Source organism: Papilio machaon, chromosome 16, assembly GCF_912999745.1.
Source record: "Papilio machaon chromosome 16, ilPapMach1.1, whole genome shotgun sequence".
Taxonomy (NCBI): Eukaryota; Metazoa; Arthropoda; class Insecta; order Lepidoptera; family Papilionidae; genus Papilio; species Papilio machaon.
The window spans coordinates 5574435-5597417 of NC_060001.1; the positions used below are offsets into that span (position 1 = coordinate 5574435).

General features: G+C 37.2%; 2 protein-coding genes across 4 annotated transcripts; both read right to left on the reverse strand.

The window, feature by feature from the left end:
• Positions 1-539: 539 nt before the first annotated feature.
• On the reverse strand, positions 540-1830 carry LOC106713613 (lysM and putative peptidoglycan-binding domain-containing protein 3). Of its 3 annotated transcripts, none has more exons than XM_014506449.2 (3): positions 1734-1830; positions 1396-1576; positions 540-1198 (listed from the first exon to the last, which is right to left on the reverse strand). In XM_014506449.2, exons 2-3 carry the CDS (start codon positions 1564-1566, stop codon positions 638-640), a joined length of 732 nt encoding a protein of 243 aa, XP_014361935.2. In that variant the 5' UTR covers positions 1567-1576; positions 1734-1830; the 3' UTR covers positions 540-637. The 3 variants fall into 3 exon arrangements, with proteins under 3 accessions (XP_014361935.2, XP_014361933.2, XP_014361934.2); XM_014506447.2 differs by having other exon boundaries at positions 1662-1829; XM_014506448.2 differs by having other exon boundaries at positions 1396-1592; positions 1662-1829.
• Positions 1831-5727: 3897 nt separating this feature from the next.
• On the reverse strand, positions 5728-22763 carry LOC106713635 (protein disabled). Its single transcript, XM_045681423.1, has 19 exons — positions 22188-22763; positions 19833-20047; positions 18334-18477; positions 15648-15794; positions 12786-12971; positions 12233-12403; positions 11220-11798; positions 10931-11146; positions 10267-10424; positions 9697-9790; positions 8668-9616; positions 8324-8335; positions 8117-8239; positions 7772-7877; positions 7320-7688; positions 7116-7189; positions 6723-6804; positions 6286-6636; positions 5728-6115 (listed from the first exon to the last, which is right to left on the reverse strand). Exons 1-19 carry the CDS (start codon positions 22255-22257, stop codon positions 5728-5730), a joined length of 4434 nt encoding a protein of 1477 aa, XP_045537379.1. The 5' UTR covers positions 22258-22763.
• Positions 22764-22983: the final 220 nt, after the last annotated feature.

A 22983-nucleotide genomic window follows, 5' to 3' on the forward strand; every position in this document is an offset into this window, starting at 1 on the left:
AAAAGCCTTACATTAATTGAATTAAATATTATAGATGGTAATATTATTTTAATTGACCCATTAAGAAACTAATTATACAATGTTTCTCGCGATTTCGTCATGTAATTTATACCAGATTATATAAAATTCCAGTCAACTTCCTTAATTTCTTTTTCATAACATCCTTCTTCATCAACATACCCTGCTCCCTACTGTACTATTCAATGCATCTCTATCAGCCGTCATATTTGAATTCACATGCTTTTTATACAATCAATCCATCCATACTTTCTTTGGTCTTCCTTTACCTTTGTATACACATTTACATTACTTTCTTATTTATGTGATCATCTCTACAGATATGTCCATACCACTGACAAAACTTTAAAACATCTTCTAAATACACATTCTAATACTTTCTTGTCACATTTAAAAAACAAAAAATAACTATATCAAGTTTTGGTAATCTCAAACTTTTGATGGGTGTTTACAGATTAAGTAATAGGTTTTTTTAAATGAAACCAACAAGTCTTATAAATACTTTATAAGAATAAGGTTACCTTATTATATACATACATAGAATGTTAATGTTAAAATGTTTACTAAAATATATCCACAACTTAAAGCTTTTGATCAGATCAGGTCCAAAGTGCAGTCATCATGTGGGATGTAGAGATGTGTCTGTGTGCTTGTCTAGATAAAACATGACATATACAAGTGGTATCACAACACCAAGAATCAGCATGCAGCCAACCAAATGGAACCATTTCAACCCAAAGTCAGCACCATGTGACGTCAACTCCTTCACGACAACGGCCTCTACTGATATCTTTGGTTTGTTATTCGGTAACAACTGAGTATCTTCAGATATTGCATCATTTTGTTCAGAGTCCATATAAGGTATAACGGATGGGGTCAATGTACTGTTCAAAATTACAGCATTACAGTCTATAGCACAGTCATTTTCTTTAGAATCTGTTTTAGGTACATCTTTTAAAATTTCACTAGTGAGGCCATTAACAGAAGTGTGTTGTAGAATATTAGGTAAGTTAAGGTTTGGTAGTAATTGCTTTGATGTTGACGGTACTGGCTGACTCTCCTCTCCTGCTGGTATAAGCTCAGTGAGAACAGAGTATGGTGTCACAGGTACTTTTATTGTCCGTTTTGCAAATATCTCATTATCTTTGTGAATATGATTGATTCTTTTTAATTCTGAAATCTAACAACAAATTGCTTTTGAAATAGATGATACTTGAATATAAAAAGGTTGTTGTTTATAGATAATGTTATCATTATAATGTTCAAGAATTAAGTGAATGATAATTAAACATCTGAGACAAGATAAGCAACTTAAAAAGTGAAAGTGTCAGTCTCTGACTAAATTGAATATAATTATATATATGTTATATATCTTACCGAACAATAAAATCGTAGGGCGATCGCTTGCAGTGTATCTCCTTCTTGAACTTGAGCTTCAATAAAATGGTCTTGAGGCTTTATTCTGTGCAGTTGAATTTCACTATTGTATGAATCAATTGACCTGTTCATATTTACGTTATGTCCAAGTAATTCATCTCCATTGAGCATTTGGCGAGTTCTAAAATAAGGAGATACTAAATATTTTTTTAATAACTAGAATAAAGAAAGAAAAGCATTTAATAACATATTCTACTAATGCTTACCTTTGTTTCATTTTTTAAAACTACTATATAGCTAATGATAACTAACATTACCCGATATGAAAAATATTATACCTTAAGATTCCCAAATACTGATATTATTGTTATAAAATAATAAATAAATCAAGGAAAACAGCTGTTAATTTCAGTGGCGAAACATTTATGACAAAGAAAATTTTGACATTTGCCACATTGACAAGATAACTTCAACAGATAATATAGCACGCAGATCTATTAGTCTACACCAAACTGAACATTTTTAATTCCACGCCAAAAGTCAGTGATCCACCGACACTTTTTGATAATGCTATTTCTCAAATTTTTTAATACAATTTTAAACGGTTTTATCATCCAAATTGAATAGCATCAGTTACGAATTTATAAAAAAAATACTGCCAAATGCGCAATAAAACTTGGCAATACTTGTCTTTCCCTTGAATGAAATAATTATTTAAGGCTTAAACTGGAACAATATAGGTTTAATGGTAACTCTACAGTTAAGCTGGGGTTAATAATTTGCAGAAACGTATACGTAGCCGTTCTAACTTACATTCAGGGTTCCAGTTCCCGAATTCAATTTATGTGGCTTGATGGATACTCTCTTCCAGTTCACAGTTTAAAATCTCCTAATTAAAAAAGGCTCTTTTGTATATTTTTACTACAAACCGTAGTAAAGTAAAGAATTACACAATATACTTTAAACCCATAGGTACGCAATGTGCAAAGCGAAACGTTACCCTCTCTTTACCAATAAGTATTTTTTTTTTAATTTTGAGGTCTATGTATATTTCTCATAAGGCCAAACGAATAGACTAGCCCAAATGTTTTTTTTTACCTTAATTCTTTAACCAGTATAGTAACCAAAGGAAGGTTGATAGTTATAATTTAAATTGTACATTTATGTTGTTACAATTTTATTAAATTTTGAGTATTTTACACAAGTAAGGTACAGAAGATATAATACCTTTGGAACTGCGTCATAGAGGTGGTAATAATTGCACATTGTCTTTATTTTTCCTCTAGCTATACATTATGTACAAAAAATATTTATTAATATAAAAACTGATTTTATTACAATCACTAGTTTATAGGTAACATGAGGTTAATGCACACATTGTTACTATTCTTGTTATATGTGAATATGAGTCAGTTGAAATAATATATCAATATCGACGTACAATGTAAACAATATGACAAATATTTTATTATGATAAAATACTTCAAGTATAAAGTAAAATAAAACAAAATAATCCTTTGTAATAAAACATTACAAATAAATTAGTTTAAAATAAAATAACAAGTAATGATTTCATATAATAAAATAAAATTAAAGCAAATAGTGGCAAAATTATAACAAAATAAATATCACAGAAAATTATTTCTTTTTTACAATTGAGTATCATACATATTTTCCGCTTGGTGATAATGAGTTTTCGAGTGCCGCTACACTTATTAGGTTGTTACACATGAAGCATTAAAAAAATTAGGTATGTTTTTTTTTCAAAGATAATGGGATGGTAGAAAATTTTGTTAGTATTTCTATAGTTGTTACACACTTTAAGATCCGTCGATTGTCAAGTATCGTTTAATTTAAATCGAATGGCGTCGCAACTGTCAACGAAATTTTTCACAAAAGTTGGTCACACTGTCTCAAAAAATATTAAAACTGAATTAATTAAATGACGTCAGAACTGTGCATTACTTAAAATGAAGTGTACATTAGCTAGTAATATTTACAAAAGCGACAATTTAAAGCAACAAATTATTTACAATGATAATTAAATACGTATGTAGCTTTTAAATTATTTGTGCCCTAAAACTAGGTTCGTTACAGCAAACAGGTCACGCAAGAAAAAAGTAATTACTATAAAACATTATAATTATAAATTGTTATTTAATATATTTTTAATTATCTTGAATTATAAATGTATTTTCGTCGAATAGCTAATTGGAGCGAAACTGAAGTAAATTAATTTAATTATGAACGATTAATTTCTGCAATTCCAAATAAAGTCGTTGATGTTTTTTTTTTTATTATTAATACTAAAAAATATCATTTGCTTTAAATTTCTGATTTTAATTTAGTTGCTTTTTAATATTAAAGTACAATTAAATAAGTTTAATATGATGACACATGACACAAATACATTAATTTCGAAATTAGAACAAAAATATATAAAAACAAAAAGAGAAATCATAAAAATGGTAGGGCGTTGTTTTTTTTTATCACAGGTTGCGTCTATACTAGTGATGCAACGGAAGTGTCTTACCGGAACCAGAAACGGAAACAGATGTCAAAAACAAATTTTAGCAGAAACGGAAACGGAAACGGATGCGGAAACAGAAGTGTAAATAATAATAAAAAACATATTTACAAAAATATTTTTTTCGGTAAAAACAGTTTGTATTCGTTTTTAATTTATTAAGGCATTGGATATCGGTGTCCTTTAGGCTTCAATGTATGTATTTTTACTGCGCTGCAATAAGTTAAAATACGCGTTTTTTTTAATTTATTTTCAGGAAACAAAATTACACTATTTACAAATTAAATTTCGCCAAACCACTCGTGTTGACAAACGACAAATATATTCTAACTATATAATGATGATGATATATTACATGGTTATCACTTATTCAAAAGTACATCTAATAACTCGTAAGTATAAAATAGTCACATTTTGCCCCTTATCAAATTTTATATGGACAACAACTAGACAGTTTACTCCAGCAAGAGAAACTGATTATTTCAAACAGTAGCAGAAAATATTACGCGCTTAAATTCACAAAATAGTACGTAAACAAACAAATGCGACAAGTGCCGAAAGGCCGCGCACGGACTGCCCGTCTCGCGCCGCGCATTTGGATCTCTCACCCGTCATAAAGTTCTGTTTTATCTCCGTTATAAAAGTTGCGGAAACAGAAGCAGAAACGGATGTTGAAAAGCACGCGGAACTTCCGCACTTGCGGAAACGGAAACAGACATCCGTTGCATCACTAGTCTATACAGGTTACATTTTTTCATTATATATTTTGTGCCTAGCCTTAATAAAAATATTGTATATTAACGTTTAGCGAGTGTGTGAACTGGCTAAATATTCACATAAAAATGTTGCATGTCTCCTTATTAAGATTTTAATACTGTTAGTAATACAAATAAATGTGTAAAAAAAACTATTATTTTTTTAAATGACAAAATCAGTTTTATAAAATCCAATAATAAATAATAAACAAAATTAGAAATTAATTATTATTGTATATGTTTTTTCAAACATCTTGAACAGCTCAAGGTCATATGCGACGACGCAACGTCATCGCAACGACTCGTGCGATGTTCCGAGTCACGTACCGAGATATTTGAAAACCTCTATACCTAAAATTTATAAAATATCTAAAATTGTAGCCCTGATTTAGACTCTGTACCTGGCAATATTTTTATAAATATGAATTTAATACTATAGTGGTTGTATATCGTTCGCAATATTTTTATTATTATTTTATAATGACAGTTTACAAATAGAATAAGATAATTCAATATACAATATTGATGTAATTATTATCTTAACATATAAATATTATACTACATAACGAGATCCAAAAGTTATATAACCTAGATAACTGACATTATATTGAGATAAAAGATAAATAGTAAATTATAGGACATAAAATTCACAATTTTCTTTTTTATTTTCTCAGAAACTTTTTATGTTTATCAATTTTCGCGTACTTTATTTAAAATTGTCATTTACAATATGAAATTATATTTAATCTTCAGATATTATTTGGTATCAAACATGGGTCAGAAGTAATGGTTGACTCCAAATGGCATCTTGGAGTTAAGTCTAATTTAATATAAGTATTGGCAAGTATTACACGGTGCCTATTGAATTTTACTTATTAGTAGCAATGATATACGGTTGGCAAATTATCAATTGCACCGATTTTTATCTCCACAATGGTTCAGATTTGAACCAAAGTGCGGTTTAAACTCGTTTACCTAATGTAAACTGTGTGTTTACTGGTTTCAATGATTACGTACGATAGGGTTTCTAAGCGAAGATGTCGGGAGATTTCACGCATTGTCGAAGCCCTGGAAGTCTCCGGGCCAGTTCTCACGGCGAGCTGCGCGGTCCGAGCCCGTGCAAGCGAAGAACGCGTCACCTTCGAACGGATCCGATTCCCGGGTGAATATATTAACCGATTCCGATTTTTTTATGTCTCGATTCGATTGTGTCGGTGGTTTTGCACGCAGAGGTGGTATTTCACCTTCGTCTTCCTCAGCTATAGATGCGGTCCGACCTCTCGGCGTCGAAAGCGTCGCGAAATCGTCCTCGAACATGGATCTCGGCGACATCGAGTCGGAGTCGAATCGGAATCGTGTTGCGGGCGAGTCGCCGTCGCGCCGCGCGCTGCTCGCAGACACCGGCGATGCGGTCGTCTCCTCCGGCTCAAACGCGAATCTGTAATTTATAACTCAACTTTCATTACATCGATTTTACCGAAAAAAAATGATAAGCCAGAAAATGTGCTAGGAATGACAAATAAGATTTCTAAATAATACATTTAGTAGGAAACATCTAGCGTCCAGCGATTTAAATAAAAACTAAGCTGTTTTTTACGTCAAACTCACCTCGCCGCCTCTAAGTTGGAATACGGCGTCCTCTTCTTTGCGACGGGTGTGGGCGTGTCTTGGAAGTCGTTGTCAAACGGTGACGTGTGCTCGCGCTCGCGGGGAGAGAAGTCATTGGAGAATCGGTAGTCCCGACGAGCACGCTCCTCACGGCGAGCTCGGCGCCGGGAGTCGCGCGAGTCACGGCCCGACTCGCGCCCCGAGTCGCGGGAATCGCGGCCCGTGTCACGCGAGTCGCGGCCCGAGTCACGCGGGTCACGGCCCGGGTCACGCGTGTCACGTTCTGATTCACGGCGCGACACGCTGCCCGTAGCCGGCCTACGTCCCGGCCAGCCTAGTGTTGATCCATATCTGTAAATAATGCATCAACATTTAAAACATTTTTGTATGCAATTTTTCGGAACAATCAATTTTGTAAAATAATAATCTTTATTTACCTCCGGTCGTTTGGATCTTCGCTCTGTCTCATTTCTTGTCGTCTTCTTGTCTCCCTCCATCCTAACGACCCGTAGTTCCTTTCTGTAACGGAAGTAAATGTTTGTGTATCAATTTATAAATCGTAGAAAATGAGTTAGTTCATCTATTACCTCAGATCAGATACTTGTGTACGTCAACTCACGGCCTCGGCATACATATGGAGTTAATCTCTTTAATCATAATTATTGTCGGCGTGATTGTAGCTTACACAGGATGTTAGAATTTTCACAGGAAGAAAACTTGGACATCTATTACCCTTTGGGGTTATATTTCAGAGTGAATATATATAATAACACAAGAAAATTAATTACTACTGTGACATAGCAATGACATATTTGTATGTAGTTGCTCACCATCTCTCCGCCAGCGCTGCTCCGTCCAGCGAGCCCGCGGCGAGGAGCGTCCAGACCCACACCCGTCACTGTAACTGTAGTGACGTCATCAGTTACATTATTGACAGGCTCGAGTCACATAGCAATTATGTCATGGATTTTAACTAAAAGACATTACAAGTAAAAGACTAGAACATTCAATAAACCAACAAAAAAATTGCTTACTCTTCGTCCTCGTCATACGAGTGCCGCGCTTTTCTATGTCTATCTCTTTCTTTCTCCCTGTAATCCTTCGTCGGTCTCTCTCTACTTCGAGAATCCCTGTAGCTTCTTTCTCTACTATATGTTCTGTCTCTGTCCCACGTGTCGTCTCTTTCCCTGCTTCTGCGATCCCTCCTGTGTTCCCTGTGATCCCGCTCCTTGCTCACATCACGTCTGTCCCTTCCGCTACCCGAGTCTCTCCTGTCTCTAGCTGAATCTCTCCCATCTCTACTTATTTCTCTATCTCTCGCTCTATCCCGTTTGTCTCGTACTTTCTCCTTCTCACGCCCGCTGCCGGAGTCGAGACATTCTCGGGAACCTGATGAATTTTGCCTGGAAATAAAAAGGTTATTTGAATTACAAGTTATCACAATAATGACATTTCCTTATTTAGGTATAAACGAACTGAATAAAACCTTGAATCTCTGTCTCTATGCTTGGAACCCGGACGCTGCAAGCGGCTCACTGGAGGTGGCTCCTCATCCCAGGGAGACACGTCACGGGATGAGGATGACGTTTGCACTAAAAGTTATTATCAAATGATATAGTCAGTACAGGAATCTCAACTATATCTTAAAATCCTAGTGTCAACTTGTCAAGCTATGACAGAATTTAAAACTCTGAAGTAATGAATAAAAACCCTTATAAACCAAAAGGTGCCCTTATTGCCAAAATAATTCTGCTGTCCGGTATTTCGTCAGGATGGTTGTTTGATTTGCTTATATGTGCGTGTTCGTATATGTAAGTGTGTATATGCTGACCTATATGAGTGCGTGTATCATGATGGTGCCTGCGACGTGTGCGCGCGTGTGGCTCGGAGTCGCGACTGTCGGAGGACCACGGGGAGGCGCCCGCGCCCAGCACCGCCCAGCGACCGGCGCGCGCTCCGCCCCCACCGCCCGCCCCGACCACACCGCCCGCCCCACCAGCAGACACCACGCCCGTACCCACCACAGACACGCTAACGCTCCCACACTTTTCTACACAGTTACCAAAATAAAGGTTTAAACTAAATGTACGCATGTTATAGTTTCGAAGTTGTTATAAAGAGTGATTAGAATCATTCCAGATCTACTGAAAATTGACAATAAGCGAAATAATCGAAAAGCAATAATCGAAAAGTTAACTTCGTTAATCACTAATTCTTTAATTTAAAAGTTAACTTCGTTAATCATTAAAACGTTACTTTCTCGAAAATTTTACGCAAGTTAAAGTTAATCGTTAAAAGTTAACTATACCAAAATTATACCGCTTTTGGGGTCGAGAGAAATAGGTAAAATAAGCAGCTGTGGTCACACATCTTAGTCCTTACCTTTAGTATCTGGCGAAGATCCGCTGACGACGTCGCTGATGGAACCCGCAGATAGACGAGCGGACGGCTGTATATCTCTAACAGGTATGGTCTCCACAGGAGATTCCTTCTTCTCTTCAATTATCTTCTCTTCTTCTTTTTCTTTCACAATAGGACTCTTTCTGAATGCATCTTCCACGTGCGTAAACGATAGAGAGCTATTATCGATACAATCAAAGAAATCAGAATTGTCAAACCCGTCAGATCTCTCATCTGATTTCTTTCTTTCTTTTGGTACTTCAGGAGGTAATGATTCGAATTCATCTTGTGTTTGTTCTATGATAGTTATTTCACGCAATGCAGCGTATTTGTCGCTAGAACTTTCATGTTTGGGTTCGGCCACACCGTTGTCCCGGGGAGACACGCTACGTCTCATGTTTTCGTTTATTTGTAAGTTTTTCATTACTGTCTTAATATCCTCTATTTTAGCGTCGATCGGCTTAGGACTGACGGAATTTCTAAACATATTAAACGAATCCAATGTCAATTCATCTAGAGTTTTAAGAGGGCTTTTAGCTGGTTCTTTTTTTATATCCTCTAGTTCTTGATCAGCTTGCAGCAAATCGTCAATTCCTGTTTTTTCCTCTTTTCCGTCCGTTTCCGTCTGATTGGTTTCGCTTTCTACGGGGTCTAGAATAGATTTAGCTTTTAATTCTTGCGCTTGTATCTCTCTGAACACTGCATATCTATCGTATGACGGATTTGCTTTCTTCTCGAAGTCGTCAAAGTTAGCGACAAATGTCTCAGTGGATTCTGTAGGTGCGAAATTGTCTTCGAACTGAGGCTTAAACTCAGCAGCTATTGAGGTCAGAGATAAAACCGGTTTTTCTGCGGACGGCGCTGAAGGGGTAGGAATTAACGATACCGATTTTTCTTTCTCCACTCTTATTGACGGATCTACATGAATATGCTGTAATATTTATTTTTATTTTATTTTTCTATGAGATAATTCAAAAGTTAAAATAAACATATATTTATTAATATGCTTACCGCTCTCTCATTATCCGCTGCTAAATATGACCGAAGGTAATCTGTGAGCTGTGGCAAAGTCATGGAGGAGAGTGTGACGGCTGGCACACGAAGTCTGAAAGATTAGTTTACACGTTATTAGATTCATAATATATAGAATCGAAAAAAATTCTTTGCATTAGTTATAAAACCATAACCTTAAAAATTTACCGCCATGTTTAAAAATCAACATAATTTTGTCTAGAATGGGCTGACATCTGTCAAACTTTTCTGCTTCATTTTAGGGTTTTTGCATTCCTTTTTTAATTTTTTTTTATAAATAATAATGATTTAAAAAATACTTATTTTTGTTTTTTTTTTTTTTACTGAAATTTGACGGTAGTGTACGTGTATGTAGACTACAGTCCACAGAGTAATTTTATAATTTGTACATTGTACATAAAATAAAGTATTTTTTGTTTATCTGACTTATATTTAGTGTTACTTTCACTATTAACCATGCTATAGTGAGCAAAAGGCAATTTTTCTTCCTGGTAAAAAACTTTGACTTATCGAGCTGTAATTGTGTGTCAGTAGTGGGGGGGAGGGTACCTGGCGGCGAGGTCGTCCATGGAGCAGGTGAGGAGCTGGCTGAGGGTGATGTCGAAGCGGCGCGCGGCTGGCAGCGGCGGAGGCGCCGGCGTCAGGTACTCGTCCTCACTGCTGTTGGTCGCCGCAGACGACAACCGCGGCTTCGTGCTGCGGTCCGCCTGTACGCAACAAATATTACAATAACCTGGGAAACCATCTTATTTTTTTATTAAACTTGTTTGATCAATGTGTCAAATGATGACCTACACTTTTTATGAATGTAACAAACCTAATCTTAATAATCAGCCTCTTTGGAAACGTATGCTGTTGTTTTATTCTATGTTAACATTTCATTGCAAATGCGAAGGCAGTAACGCGTCGAATATATTTATTTTATAGGTTCATTGTTAAGTATATTTTATTTATAAAGAAGAAATATCAATTAAAAGAGCCAAGATTTTTAAATAATAGAGACATAATATCTTGAGCTCTTTACGGCTGGCTCATTATTTGCAGAGCGGATATAATGTTATCGTATTACATTTGACGATCATATGTCACTTCCACTTGGTCACATATACGATAAAGAAAAATCACATTAAAAATCGTTGGAATTTATGAATGACAATTGTAATTGTTTGATAAAACTCATACGTAACGCAATAATATATCACGAAGGAGTTACCAAAGGTTCTCTTTTCCGTGCGGGTCGAGGCAGGGGCGGGCCGGTCTCCGAGTCCTCGGCGTCCAGGTCATGTTCGTGTGGCGGACGCGGCGGAGGACGCGCCAGGCACACCTCGATCATCTTCTTGGGAGGCAGGGGTGGCGGCGGCGAGGGGTTCTCGCCGGTCAGCTTCGAGCTCGGCTGCGGCCGCTGACGTACCGCGCTCGTGTCCGTTGCCTGGAAATGTTTCATACTTTGTAAGAGTACATTTATACAATAAATTGTAGTAAAGGATTAAGCCTCGACGTACCTGTCTCTGCAGCCGGGGCGACTTGGGCGACGGCTCGGGCGGCAGCGTGACCTGCAGCGGCCCGTTGAACACGTTCTTCGCCGGTTGGGCGACCTCCCTCTCCATGGCGAGCTCCCTGATCAACTTCTGCTTCGTCTCGTCGATGAGCAGCAAGCTAGACTTCGGAAACTCCTGCATGCTCGTGAACGGGTCATCTTTGAAAGTATCCGAAAAGGGATCTGTGCTATCAAAGGGATCGGTCTCCGCGAAGGGGTCTGATGTGAAAAAGGCCCCGGAATACAAGGGCGGCTGGGGGGGCTTGGCGATCGCGACCGAGCCGCCCGAGTGGCGCGTCAGTGACGTCATCGTGGTGGGGGGGCCGTAGCCCTCGCCCTTGGCCTCGCTCGTCACCGGCACTATATCGGATAGGAGCGAGTGCGACGGTACGAGGTCTTTGAGCACTTTCTTTGGCGGATTTTTGAGCTCCTGAAAGAAGAGTTTTTTGTCAACGTAAGGTTTACTCCGGCCGGTGCCGAGTGGGTCTAGTTCGGTGAATACGTCGTAAGTGATCGAGGTGTCCGACGTTGCGGGCTGGGTCACCTGTAACACAGGTATTCTCATGACAATAACCGGCACTGCTCTGCCGCTCGCTCCCACTTTGTTAGTACTACGACGGCAGCAACGGGGACGTGGCATGCTTGTACACGGAAGCGACCGAGGGAGAGTGTGGGTTTACTTAGTCACATTAGGCGGTTCTTGACCTTCACTACGGAAAGCACATAGTTCTATGACGGTTCTAAAGATACAGAAACATACATCGTAATCAGTGGTCATGTGATAAGTCATGGAGCATGGAGCATAACAGTGCACTGGACTAAGCTACGGATGGAGAAGTTGACAGCATCATGCAGCAGACATCATCCCGTAGGAATAAATAAATACGTAGTTTTGACACACCTTTAATCCATGTATTTATTTATTCCATATACACATATAAACTACACAATTACATTGATATATTTTATGTTACTTACTGGTGGTTCGGGCAAGTTGTCGACGAGCGAGGCGGGTTTGGGTTCGAAGTCGCCGACGACGGCGCTGAGGTCGAAGGACATGGCGGGCGGCTTGTTGGGGCTGAAGGCGGCTCTGGCGGGAGTGCTGCGGCCGCGGCTGCTAGCGCCAGGCGGAGGCGGCAACAGCCCCTTCTGGAAAACGGTGATAACACAAATTTGACAAATCTTCACAAACCGACTGTTTAAAATTTAAAATCCAAATACTGTAATGACGGATACGGCCACGCTTCAACGCTAAAATTCCATTGAAATTTTAACGTCTGTCAGATTGCAAGCGGCGCTTACTATAATCTGACAGACGAGTGGGATAAAAAGTGGGTATTTCTATTTCTGTAAAGTATTTTTTTTTATTATTTTTCAATTACTAAGGAAGATCACACTACGAAGCAATAATGTTGTAAACCGCATAAAAACTGGAACTAAATTTACAACAATTTAAAGTGTAGGTAAAATCAAATTTCTTGCGACATATTGGTTTACATTTTAATTCATCATTGGCAAGTTCCCAACTTACCGTCGAAGGTGCCAAGAAGGAGTCGCCGAAGGGGTCGGTGGAGGGGGTGAGACCCTCGACCTGTGTCAGACCTCGCCGCAGCGAGCACAGCTCTTGTTCAAGGTCCACCAGCTCCGCCACTCCGCCCTCCGCACCGCTCTCACCCCCCTTCGCCGCACCACTAGTCTCCCCCGCTGATGATACACTCTGCGAATATTACATCAAATCAATTTTATTTCAATTTAAATATAGGTACATCTTGATGGTATAATGTTATTTAGATTCAGTAAAGATTTCAGATGTATGGATTTACGATAAAGAGGTACAAATTGTACATCCGGTTGTAATCAAATATCCCCGTCACAAGGTAGGCCTCCGAAAAGGCCATAGAAAATGTATTAATAGTTTACACCTAACTCTTTTTAGATGCTAAGCAATAAACAGACAAATTCAAACAAAAATAAACATTGATTTTCGAGAGCTGTAATGTTGCCGTAGTCCAGAGATTGAAATTGGCGCTGTTTCACAATTGGAAAAGTAAACTCAAACTGCAATAAATAGCGTAGTATTCAGTGCTGTGTAATTGAGCCTTTCTTTCTATCGTTGGACTGGAATAATTTAAAGTGGGCATACGAACGGCAACATCAGAACTTCCGAAAATCGATATTTACGTCTACATTGGCAAAGACATAATACAATTGTTTAATACTTAATATTATAGTTTATAAAACATGCCACGACGAATAGGAGCGGAGTAAAAATAAAAACTTCAATTACAAGTGCTATAATAGTGTTTAGCTAGTAAATACAGCAATTAGTTTACGCCTACTATAAGTACAATCAACTGCATAACTACGTTTACGTTTACATAGATTAAGAAACTTGTATACGTCTAAGGTTTCAAAAATATGTATACATGTATCCGTTCGTATACTACCGACTATGTAACTAACGTACATACAAATGTGTTTCTGAAATCGAAAGCCTATACAAGTTTTTGAAGTTTTTTAAATGTATAAATACTTATGCAGCTGACTGTACATATTGTAAATACAAATTGTTTTATCGATGTCAGGGCCGGTTTTAGTATTTCCTGCGCCCTGGGCGAGATTTTTGGATTCCCTTCCCTTTGATATCGGGGGTAGTCTTCCAAAGATATAGTATCTTAGAGGGACCGCAGGCGCGCCTTTATATCCAACTATGACGCCTGCAACGCATCCTTTATCCCGGAGCCCTGGGTGGTCGCCTCACCTGCACCCTACCCTAAGACCGCTACTGATCCATATTAAAGACAAAACTGTAGTGCATCGACCATACGTGAGTGGGATGAGAACAGGAAGGAAGACGATGGTGAAAATAGACGCGGGTTTCGTGAATTAAATCGTGCGAAAAAATACATAACACACTTTGAATACTGCAACAAACATTGTTTAAATTATTGAACAATGTTACTGCTCACGTAAGAAAATGTGAGAATTTATCAATTGAAGATATATAAGCAAATTAATAAATATGAAAACTGTCTTGAAAACGCCGCCCAGTATTTTTAGCCGACTTCAAAAAGAAGGAGGTTATCAATTCGACTGAATTTTTTTATTTATCAGGAAGAGCGAAGTGAACCCTACATTATTCCACTATGTTTACAATATTGTGGTGCACTTTACTAAAAAACTATTACACTTTCAGATTTAGGTCTTGGCACAGTAATATTAATTTAGTTCTAATTGTGTTATTAATCGTAAAAATTCTATTTCATACGCAAAAAAAAGACTATTTAGAAAATTAATGAAAAAATGAACAAATATACGTATAATATTTCAAATTAAAAATCTATACATTAATAGATATTATTATTTTAATTAAATTTGACAAAAAAATACATGATGATAATAACTTTATTTTATTAGGTGGAAGAAATTTTGACTATAAAATAGTGAAATTCTGTGGAACACTCAGTTTAAAACAGTCCTATACGAGTCTCCTCTCATTTCTTGGGAATTATTAATTTTCGTGAAATTAAAAAAACAAATCCTAGTAGATCTCACCTTATCTCGACTAAAAAATGAAAACTTCGGCGATTGAAGCAGCTTTTTTCTTGACATCTTCTATATTTTAACGTACTATATCACAGACAAGTTGTCACATTCGCACACCACACGTCGGCACAATGATAGCTTACTGTTTAATGTATTGACACTCATCATCCCACCGTCCGTACAAACAAATTCCTTTAAACCGTTGTCATACTGCTTTCAGCACTGTGACGCGACTTAAACACTACAATGTCGAACGTTTCGTTACGTCATCGTACATCGCTGGTCGGCGCTTGCGTGTTATATCGAACAGTTTCATTGCCAGCGGTCAATGGAACAAAAACGAATCGAAAACTTCTCAAACTTTGTTAAGCAGAATATGATATCATCGATGAAATCTGATGCTAAAGAATTAGATACGTCCCCATCGTCTTTATTAACTAGTCTATATTTTCTGTTTGCGTAAATCAATTATTATATTACAATACATGTAATTGTTACCTCAATTTATAGTTTTTTTTTTTAGATAATTACATGTTCTTAAGACTACAGAATCCAACTATTCAGATACATTCAGGCAGATTCATTTCTAGGTTTCTATTTTTTTTTTAATTATTATAGAAATGCTCTGAGATTCAGGTTATCATGACGTCACTATTGATGGATTGGGTATATAACTGTCGAAATCGATTATAACAACATCGAAAGGACTGGCAAGGGACAGTCGTTATCCGATTTTCATTTCAATCGATACTGTAATTGTTGATAAGCAATTTAGTTGGGACCTAAGGATTTGGTAGCCAAAGCCGATAAGTTAATTTAGTTGATGGAGGAAGAAATGGAAACATACCTTAACTTTAGTCTCAGCAGCTGTACTTGTATGTCTAAGAAGACTATTTGTCACAGATTTGCCTTCCAGCTGTTGTTTCGCCATTTCTACTTCTTTTTTCTTGAGTTCAAACACCACTTGAAATAGATCCCTCATAGCTATAACTACCTGTAACCAACCTCAATATGTCAATCTTACTAATATTATAAATCCGAAAGTTTAGATGGATGTTTGTTTGAAGATATCTCCGGAACGGCTCAACGATACTTGATAAAATTTGGTAAATGTAGAACATAGTCTAGAAGAACACATGGGCTATTTATTAAGTTTTTTTTTTATTTAATTCCGCGCGGACAGTCGCGGGCGATAGCTAGTTCAATATATTTAAATAACAAAGGCAGTTTATACAACATGTTAATATAAAGTAGTGATGCAACGGATGTCTGTTTCCGTTTCCGCAAGTGCGGAAGTTCCGCATGCTTTTCAACATCCGTTTCTGCTTCTGTTTCCGCAACTTTTATAACGGAGATAAAACGGAACTTTACGACGGCTGAGAGATACAAATGCGCGGCGCGAGACGGGCAGTCAATGCGCGGCCTTTCGGCACTTGTCGCATTTGTTTGTTTACGTACTTTTTCGTGAATTTAAGCGCGTAATATTTTCTGCTGCTGTTTGAAACAATTAGTTTCTCTTGCTGGAGTAAACTGTCTAGTTGTAGTCCATATAAAATTTGACAACTGGCAAAATGTGACTATTTCATACTTACGAGTTATTAAATGTACTTTTGAATAAGTGATAACCATGTAATATATCATCATCATTATTATCATCAGCTCACTATACATCCCCACTGAGGAGCTCGGAGCCTACCCCAAATTAGGGGTGACTAGGCCATAGTCAACCACGCTGGCCCAGAGAGGGTTGACTTCACACATATCATTAAATTTTTTCTCAGATATGTGCAGGCAGCATCACTATGTTTTCCTTCACCGTAGGAACGTCGGATAAATGTACATATCTAAATCGAAAAACACATTGGTACATAGCGGGATTCGAACCCAGGCCCTGCAGATTGCAAGTCAAGTGCTTAATAATTATATCGTTTTCTAATCTAGATTTGGTGTTTTTGATACTTAACACATTCACTGTTTACAAAATAAAAAAGGTAACAGCTGGGAGCCAAAACTTTTTATGGTGAATTTTTAATTAGTACTAGCTTTTACCCGCGACTCCGTCTGCGCGGAATAAAAAATAGAAAACGGGTTAAAAATTATCCTATGTCCGTTTCCTGGTTCTAAGCTACCTGCCCACCAATTTTCAGTCAAATCAATTCAGCCGTTCTTGAGTTATAAATAGTGTAACTAACACGACTTTCTTTTATACATATAGAAGATATCTGGGAGTGTTAAATTAATAATGTTTTTTGCATTTGAGCGCTAGGGATCATCATTTTGAGCGCTAGTGATGGCAATGGTTTGGTTCACTAATATGTAGATATTTTTTTCACGATCGCATTTCTGTGTACTAATATGTTACAAGATTTTGACAAAGTGAAGTTTTTCATCAAATTCCAGAATATTGAGTAAAACATGTAAGGATACTAATCAAAACCAGCTTTTATCTTCTCGGTTCAAGATCTTGTAACATTTCATACACACCCACACATACACACACTCATGCACACACATACAGAACATACATATGTTTAAATAATATACATACATAACATAAAGTTCAGCCTTAGCTTCATGTGATACAAGATATTTGTATGTTTGCCTTCGTACGACCGTGGTACTAATCACTACAACATTGTAAGAATTAAACTAATACTCTTTTTCGTTAGTTGACTATATTGCCAGAGTGGCCACACAAAGCAACATGGACTTGTTTCAAACGCCGGCGGCTTACTGGCTACTATAAAGTGAACGGGCGCCTCGGATCCGAGGGGAGACGCCGCTACTAATAACTCAGCCCACTCGGATCCGAGTGGTCAGCAGTGAATGTATTAATAAATAAATATATTTGTCGTTTATCAACACGAGTGGTTTGGCGAACATTAATTTGTAAATAGTGTAATTTTGTTTCCTGAAAATAAATTAAAAAAAACGTATTTTAACTTATTGCAGCACAGTACGAGTAAAAATACATATATTGAAGGCTAAAGGACACCGATATCCAATGCCCTAATAAATTAAAAACGAATACAAACTGTTCTTACCAAAAAAAAATTTTGTAAATATGTTTTTTTTTTAAATATTTACACTTCTGTTTCCGCTTCCGTTTCTGTTTCCGTTTCTGCTAAAATTTATTTTTGACATCTGTTTCCGTTTCTGGTTCCGGTAAGACACTTCCGTTGCATCACTAATATAAAGTAATCTATATTTATAAAATAGTATTGATCATCGTACAATTAACTTTGTCTATGCAAAGTGAAACTTAAATAGTAGTACTAGTAAACATAGAGTAAAGTTTTCTTTTTGTCTTTATTTGTCCACATTATCAGTTTTTTTTAGCGAAGACAATTTGTCTATGGCCTAGTGTATACTGCAATTATTCTTTGTTAATTGTAATACGTAGTGTATATTAGACAACCAAATTAAAAAGAGACGGACTTATAAATCTCATTCGTTTCGATTGGTTCAAAATAAATTTGACGTAATATTCTGGACCCTTTTAATTTTTTTTTTTAAATTACACGACAACTTACTTGACTAGCCGCTTTATCAGTCTTGATACCGAAGAACCGATGCCCTGTATCAGGGGAGCCAAAAATGTATCCAAAAGCACGGGAGTCCGTCATATCTTGCGCGATGAATGATATCTTGTGTACCGGGTGGTGATACAACGAGTCCTGGGAAAAATATTGTGCTAAATAAACTGGTAGTTAACACATTAAGTGCCACTATTTGTAAACACGCAAGGGTAGTCGGTGGCATTGAAAGTGTTAATAAAAAGACCCAATTGCCTATTTAGATACTCCGAATGACACATTACACTACATACCGTTGAAAACCAATTAAACTCCTGTCAGTCGGTTAATTATTGTAATTTCATTTGAAATGAAAAGGTTGAAAACCAAATTTGAAACGCCGCTGTCGTATCTTATTCTATAAAGTTAGCAAGTGTGTTAATTATTTGTAAACTTATTAGCGAAGTTTAAATGAAGTTTGGAAGGTCCGAGGTCGAGACGAAATTATATTATGAATATTATCTCATTCTGTCTAACAAAAAGCCGTTATTCGTCAGTAGTAACACAATATTATTTCACAACATTCACAAGTTTGTCGCCTGTTTTAATGTTACTATAATATTATTAATGCGGAAATTCAAATGGATGGATGTTTATTAGAACGTATCTCCAGAACGGCTTAACGGATCTCGGTGAAATTTAGTGAAGATGTAGAAACCTGGCAGACCTCATAGGCTATTAATTAAGTTTTTTCTCATTTCCGCGCGGACGGAGTCGAGGGCGACAGCTCGTATTAACAGCGACAGTAATTATAAATATACAGTATGGGTAAGAACATGAAACGATAATGTCTTGGCTAACAAAACAAAAGAATAAGATTGAAATAATTTACGAAGGGTAAATAATCTTATTTCCGTGTTCATTGGACATTGTGCAGTGATGACCTGCGAGGGAGCTCCGAACTTTATGAATATCCTTGTCACCTTGACGCTGCGCCGGCCACCGACCGAGGACAACCGTATTCTTTATTTATCACACAATTTCATTCAGAATACAATTATAAATGTGTTAAAATAAATTCGCTTCTTCTTCAGTAAAATCTATTAAAACAATATAAAATTATAACCTCTTAAATTTGTATCGAGTTCGTATCTTCATATCGTTAATGGAAACCACCTTAACCGACAGTAAAATGTTCTACAACCGATCATTGCCCAGAGCCGAGACAGTGCAAGCTGCATTACCTGCTTTAATCACCGATGACTTTCGAAAAAGACACGAATTAGGCCTGTAGCACACTGCCGCGAATGATAATCGAAACTGGAACTAAAGTGAAACGTAAAATAACATGAAAATGCAGCGAAAATGCAATGAAATGTTTGCTCTACCTTATATTCGATTTCGTACTTAAAGCTTAAAGGGAACCAAGGTTCGTTTCGGCTCAGTTTTGCCCTCGCGGAGTTCTAGACACTTTAAGAAAAACTGAAATGTTATCTTAATTTAGTAAGTTAAATTACCCCAGTTTTATCATCGCGCAGTCTCAATCCGTCGATGGCGACGTGGACCTGTATCCGCTGTTTGTGCTCGCCGGCAGCGCGGATAGCCATCTTGAGGTCGGCCAGCGCCTCTTGGCACATCCTGTCACCGCGCGCCTCCGGCACCTCCAGCACGCCGATCAGCTTCGCACGGAACGACACGCCCTCGCCCAGGAACCGGCCGGGCTCGTTCTTGTCTACGAAAAACATTACCTTTGTAAATACTTGTCACGGCTCTGAGTGTGGCTAAATACAAGTAAAACAGTAGAAGTTTATTAAAGATACAGTATTAATTTAAATCTAACATTGAGTTAATCTAACGTAGTAATATTAACATAATATTATCTTTAATCATTGTAATTAGATGTCATAAAACATCTTAAAAAACATGAATGTTCTTTAAATAAATTCTAGATTATTTTAACAATACAATAGTTTAATGTTCTTGAAAAATATTTCTTTGTAGATTATAAAAAAATAAATTAGAAAGTTATAAAATTATTTTTATACTTAAAACTTAATTTAAATTAAATTGGTTTTTTATTTGTATTACAAATACACAAAAAAAACACGTGCACGTGAAAAAGCATTCTGAGTAGGATAAAAGCATTGGTATAAGCCAAGCGTATAGACATACAGTATTAGATATTTATAAAAAAATTGTTACAATAACAATTTTTGTAATACCTTTGCTGAGAAGGCATCTAGATTCCGCCTTTTTAGGTGTCATTTTTTTTTAATTTCCTAACACTCGCATAGATGTCAAACCAAACGTAACGGCTGGTTGGAGTGCGAAATAAAACTGGCAAGGTATGTCCTATTTTGGTTCCTATTTACGGTGCATCATTGCCGCTTTAATTGAATATCCTGTTTTTAAATTTAGTATCTCCTGAGCTGGGGAACGATCCGGCAACTGTTTTGTAACACTCGTGACCTTTTGTTTTAAAGACTACAATTGCTCCTTTAATGTCGGCACAATAGCCAACACATTACACCACCCATGGACGGATAGAAAAATCAAGAAGATGACGTAGGTTATCCTAGATCCTAATCTAGGATTAGGATTAGGATTCTAGGATCTACGAGCTAGGATTATTCCTAGCTCCTCCTAATTTTCCCTCCACAATTAAATCAGAAATAAATATTAACACGTTCATTGCCACCGAGTGGCCTGGCGAGTTCACCTTCATACGGTATAATTCGTACCTTGGAACTTGTTAGAGTTTACAGCCACAAAAAGTTATTTTTAAATATAACTAATCTATTCAACCGGGTTATTATATTTCGGGAAAGAATACGCATCTAATGAGGCTTAAATCGGTTGAGAAGTTTAGGCTGCAATATACGTTTCATTGTGACCCCCTGTAACCTAAGATCATAAGCTGTAAACGGCTTGAATTCAAGGGTATTATTGATTGTACAAAATGTTTGAACGGAACAGAATATAGGATAATGTAAATGAATTTTGTCATATTTTAATCGAGACAAAAGTTTGTGTTGATAGGGAAATAGTTACAAATACTGAAACATTTCGTTTGTATAATAGATAAGAGATCTGATAAAGATAACACTTGAAAAACAATTAAGGTTTTTACTGCGTCGTTTGAACGGTTTCGACTCTACTATCATTTATCAGGATTTTCATGATGCTTTGTCCACATTTACTGTGGACTATCAGAGAAAAGGTCGGCGACCGAAATGATCACCGAGGCCAGACCACGGAGATAAACGCACAACGTACATTAAGACAATAAAATACCTCCTACGTTCATACAAATACTTCATTGTACTTTTGATATACGCACACACTTACAATTAATTTTCAGATATATACCAAACTACAACACAATGTTATATACATACATGTTATTGAAATACATATATAAGCGAACAGAGAGACTACGTGAAGGTGATGTACTCACCGAACTGCCGCAAAAGATGTTGGAAATGACACACCTGCATTATTCGATGTACAATCGTATTTACAAAGTGGCGCCCGCCGCACGGCACCGCCGCCCCTGGCCTCACAACACACCCTCTGTCCAAAACACCACTAATTATGACATGGCTCTAGCTCGATCCGTCCCCGCGGTGATTAGCGGCAACAAATGGACATTACGAGGCTAATGTTGCAGCCGAAACATGCACACAACAGAAATTAATATGCAAATAATAGGAAAAAAATACATATAATTCAAAAGCCGGGATGCGTCAACGCATTTATTACATTTAGCTCTAACTAATAACACCTCATGACCAAGGTAAAATGATGTGAAATTATATATGTAATACAGTTGAAAGTGTAAATAGCACATCGTAAGAATTGTACGGACTCACATTTGCAAGGGCTGGTTTTCTTACGAAGGGTTTGCATTGGAAAGTCAGTCGGTAACTTGTGATTGAACATCGGAAAGTCGACGGCGTTATCGTCGCGTCGATATCACTGAAATATAAAATAGGATCGTACACTGCACATGGCCGTGATTCTGCACGTAGCAAACACTGTCAGAAGACGTATGAAACATTCGATCTCCGCGACGCTTATTGATTTTCAGTGCGCCGTAATAGCCGCCCTAGGAACGTTCGCGTCACGATTTACATTTCTTTGAGACTGAACATTGTAACAACGTCCTCGTTAACTATTTTAATTATTAGCTAGTTGGTTACGTATTACATTAACAATTGCTTCTGTGGGCACAGGAACACAAGGCACCGGGCGCGCGGCCGGCACATGGGCACTAGGCGAACAGACACGCACACAGGCGCGCGCACCGCCTCTTTCAAGAGGGGTGACCGCACACACGCGCAACTCACGAACCCTTAATCAATATTCGCCCTCGAACACTAGTTTATGCAACTTTTTGTTACTACGAGAATGAAACTGCGTCTTTTAGGTGTACGTTCGAAATTGCAGTCGCCAGACATTTATTACGTAATATGATTATTTGACAAAAGATTCAAACAATAATGTAGATGGATACAAATTCATATTGGTCTAGAATATGTACTGGAACAAGTTATTTGAACCGGTACATATTCAAACTTGCTACTATAGTATTACTATATTACATTCCCTAAAAAAAATATTAATTAAGTATTATTATATACCTGCATGTTATAAAGTGACTGTGAT

What these genes read in the sequence shown, in the direction of transcription:
- LOC106713613 (XM_014506447.2), bottom strand. An exon ending in CCCTACGATTTTATTGTTCG is followed by an intron (nt 1,199 to 1,395) that starts GTAAGATATATA and finishes ATTTGTTGTTAG; the next exon opens with ATTTCAGAATTAAAAAGAAT.
- LOC106713635 (XM_045681423.1), bottom strand. Translation starts at nt 22,257, where the DNA reads ATGTTCAATCACAAGTTACCGACTGACTTTCCAATGCAAACCCTTCGT. An exon ending in CAGCGGATAATGAGAGAGCG is followed by an intron (nt 9,617 to 9,696) that starts GTAAGCATATTA and finishes TAAATATTACAG; the next exon opens with CATATTCATGTAGATCCGTC. An exon ending in GAAGATCCAAACGACCGGAG is followed by an intron (nt 6,637 to 6,722) that starts GTAAATAAAGAT and finishes CATTATTTACAG; the next exon opens with ATATGGATCAACACTAGGCT.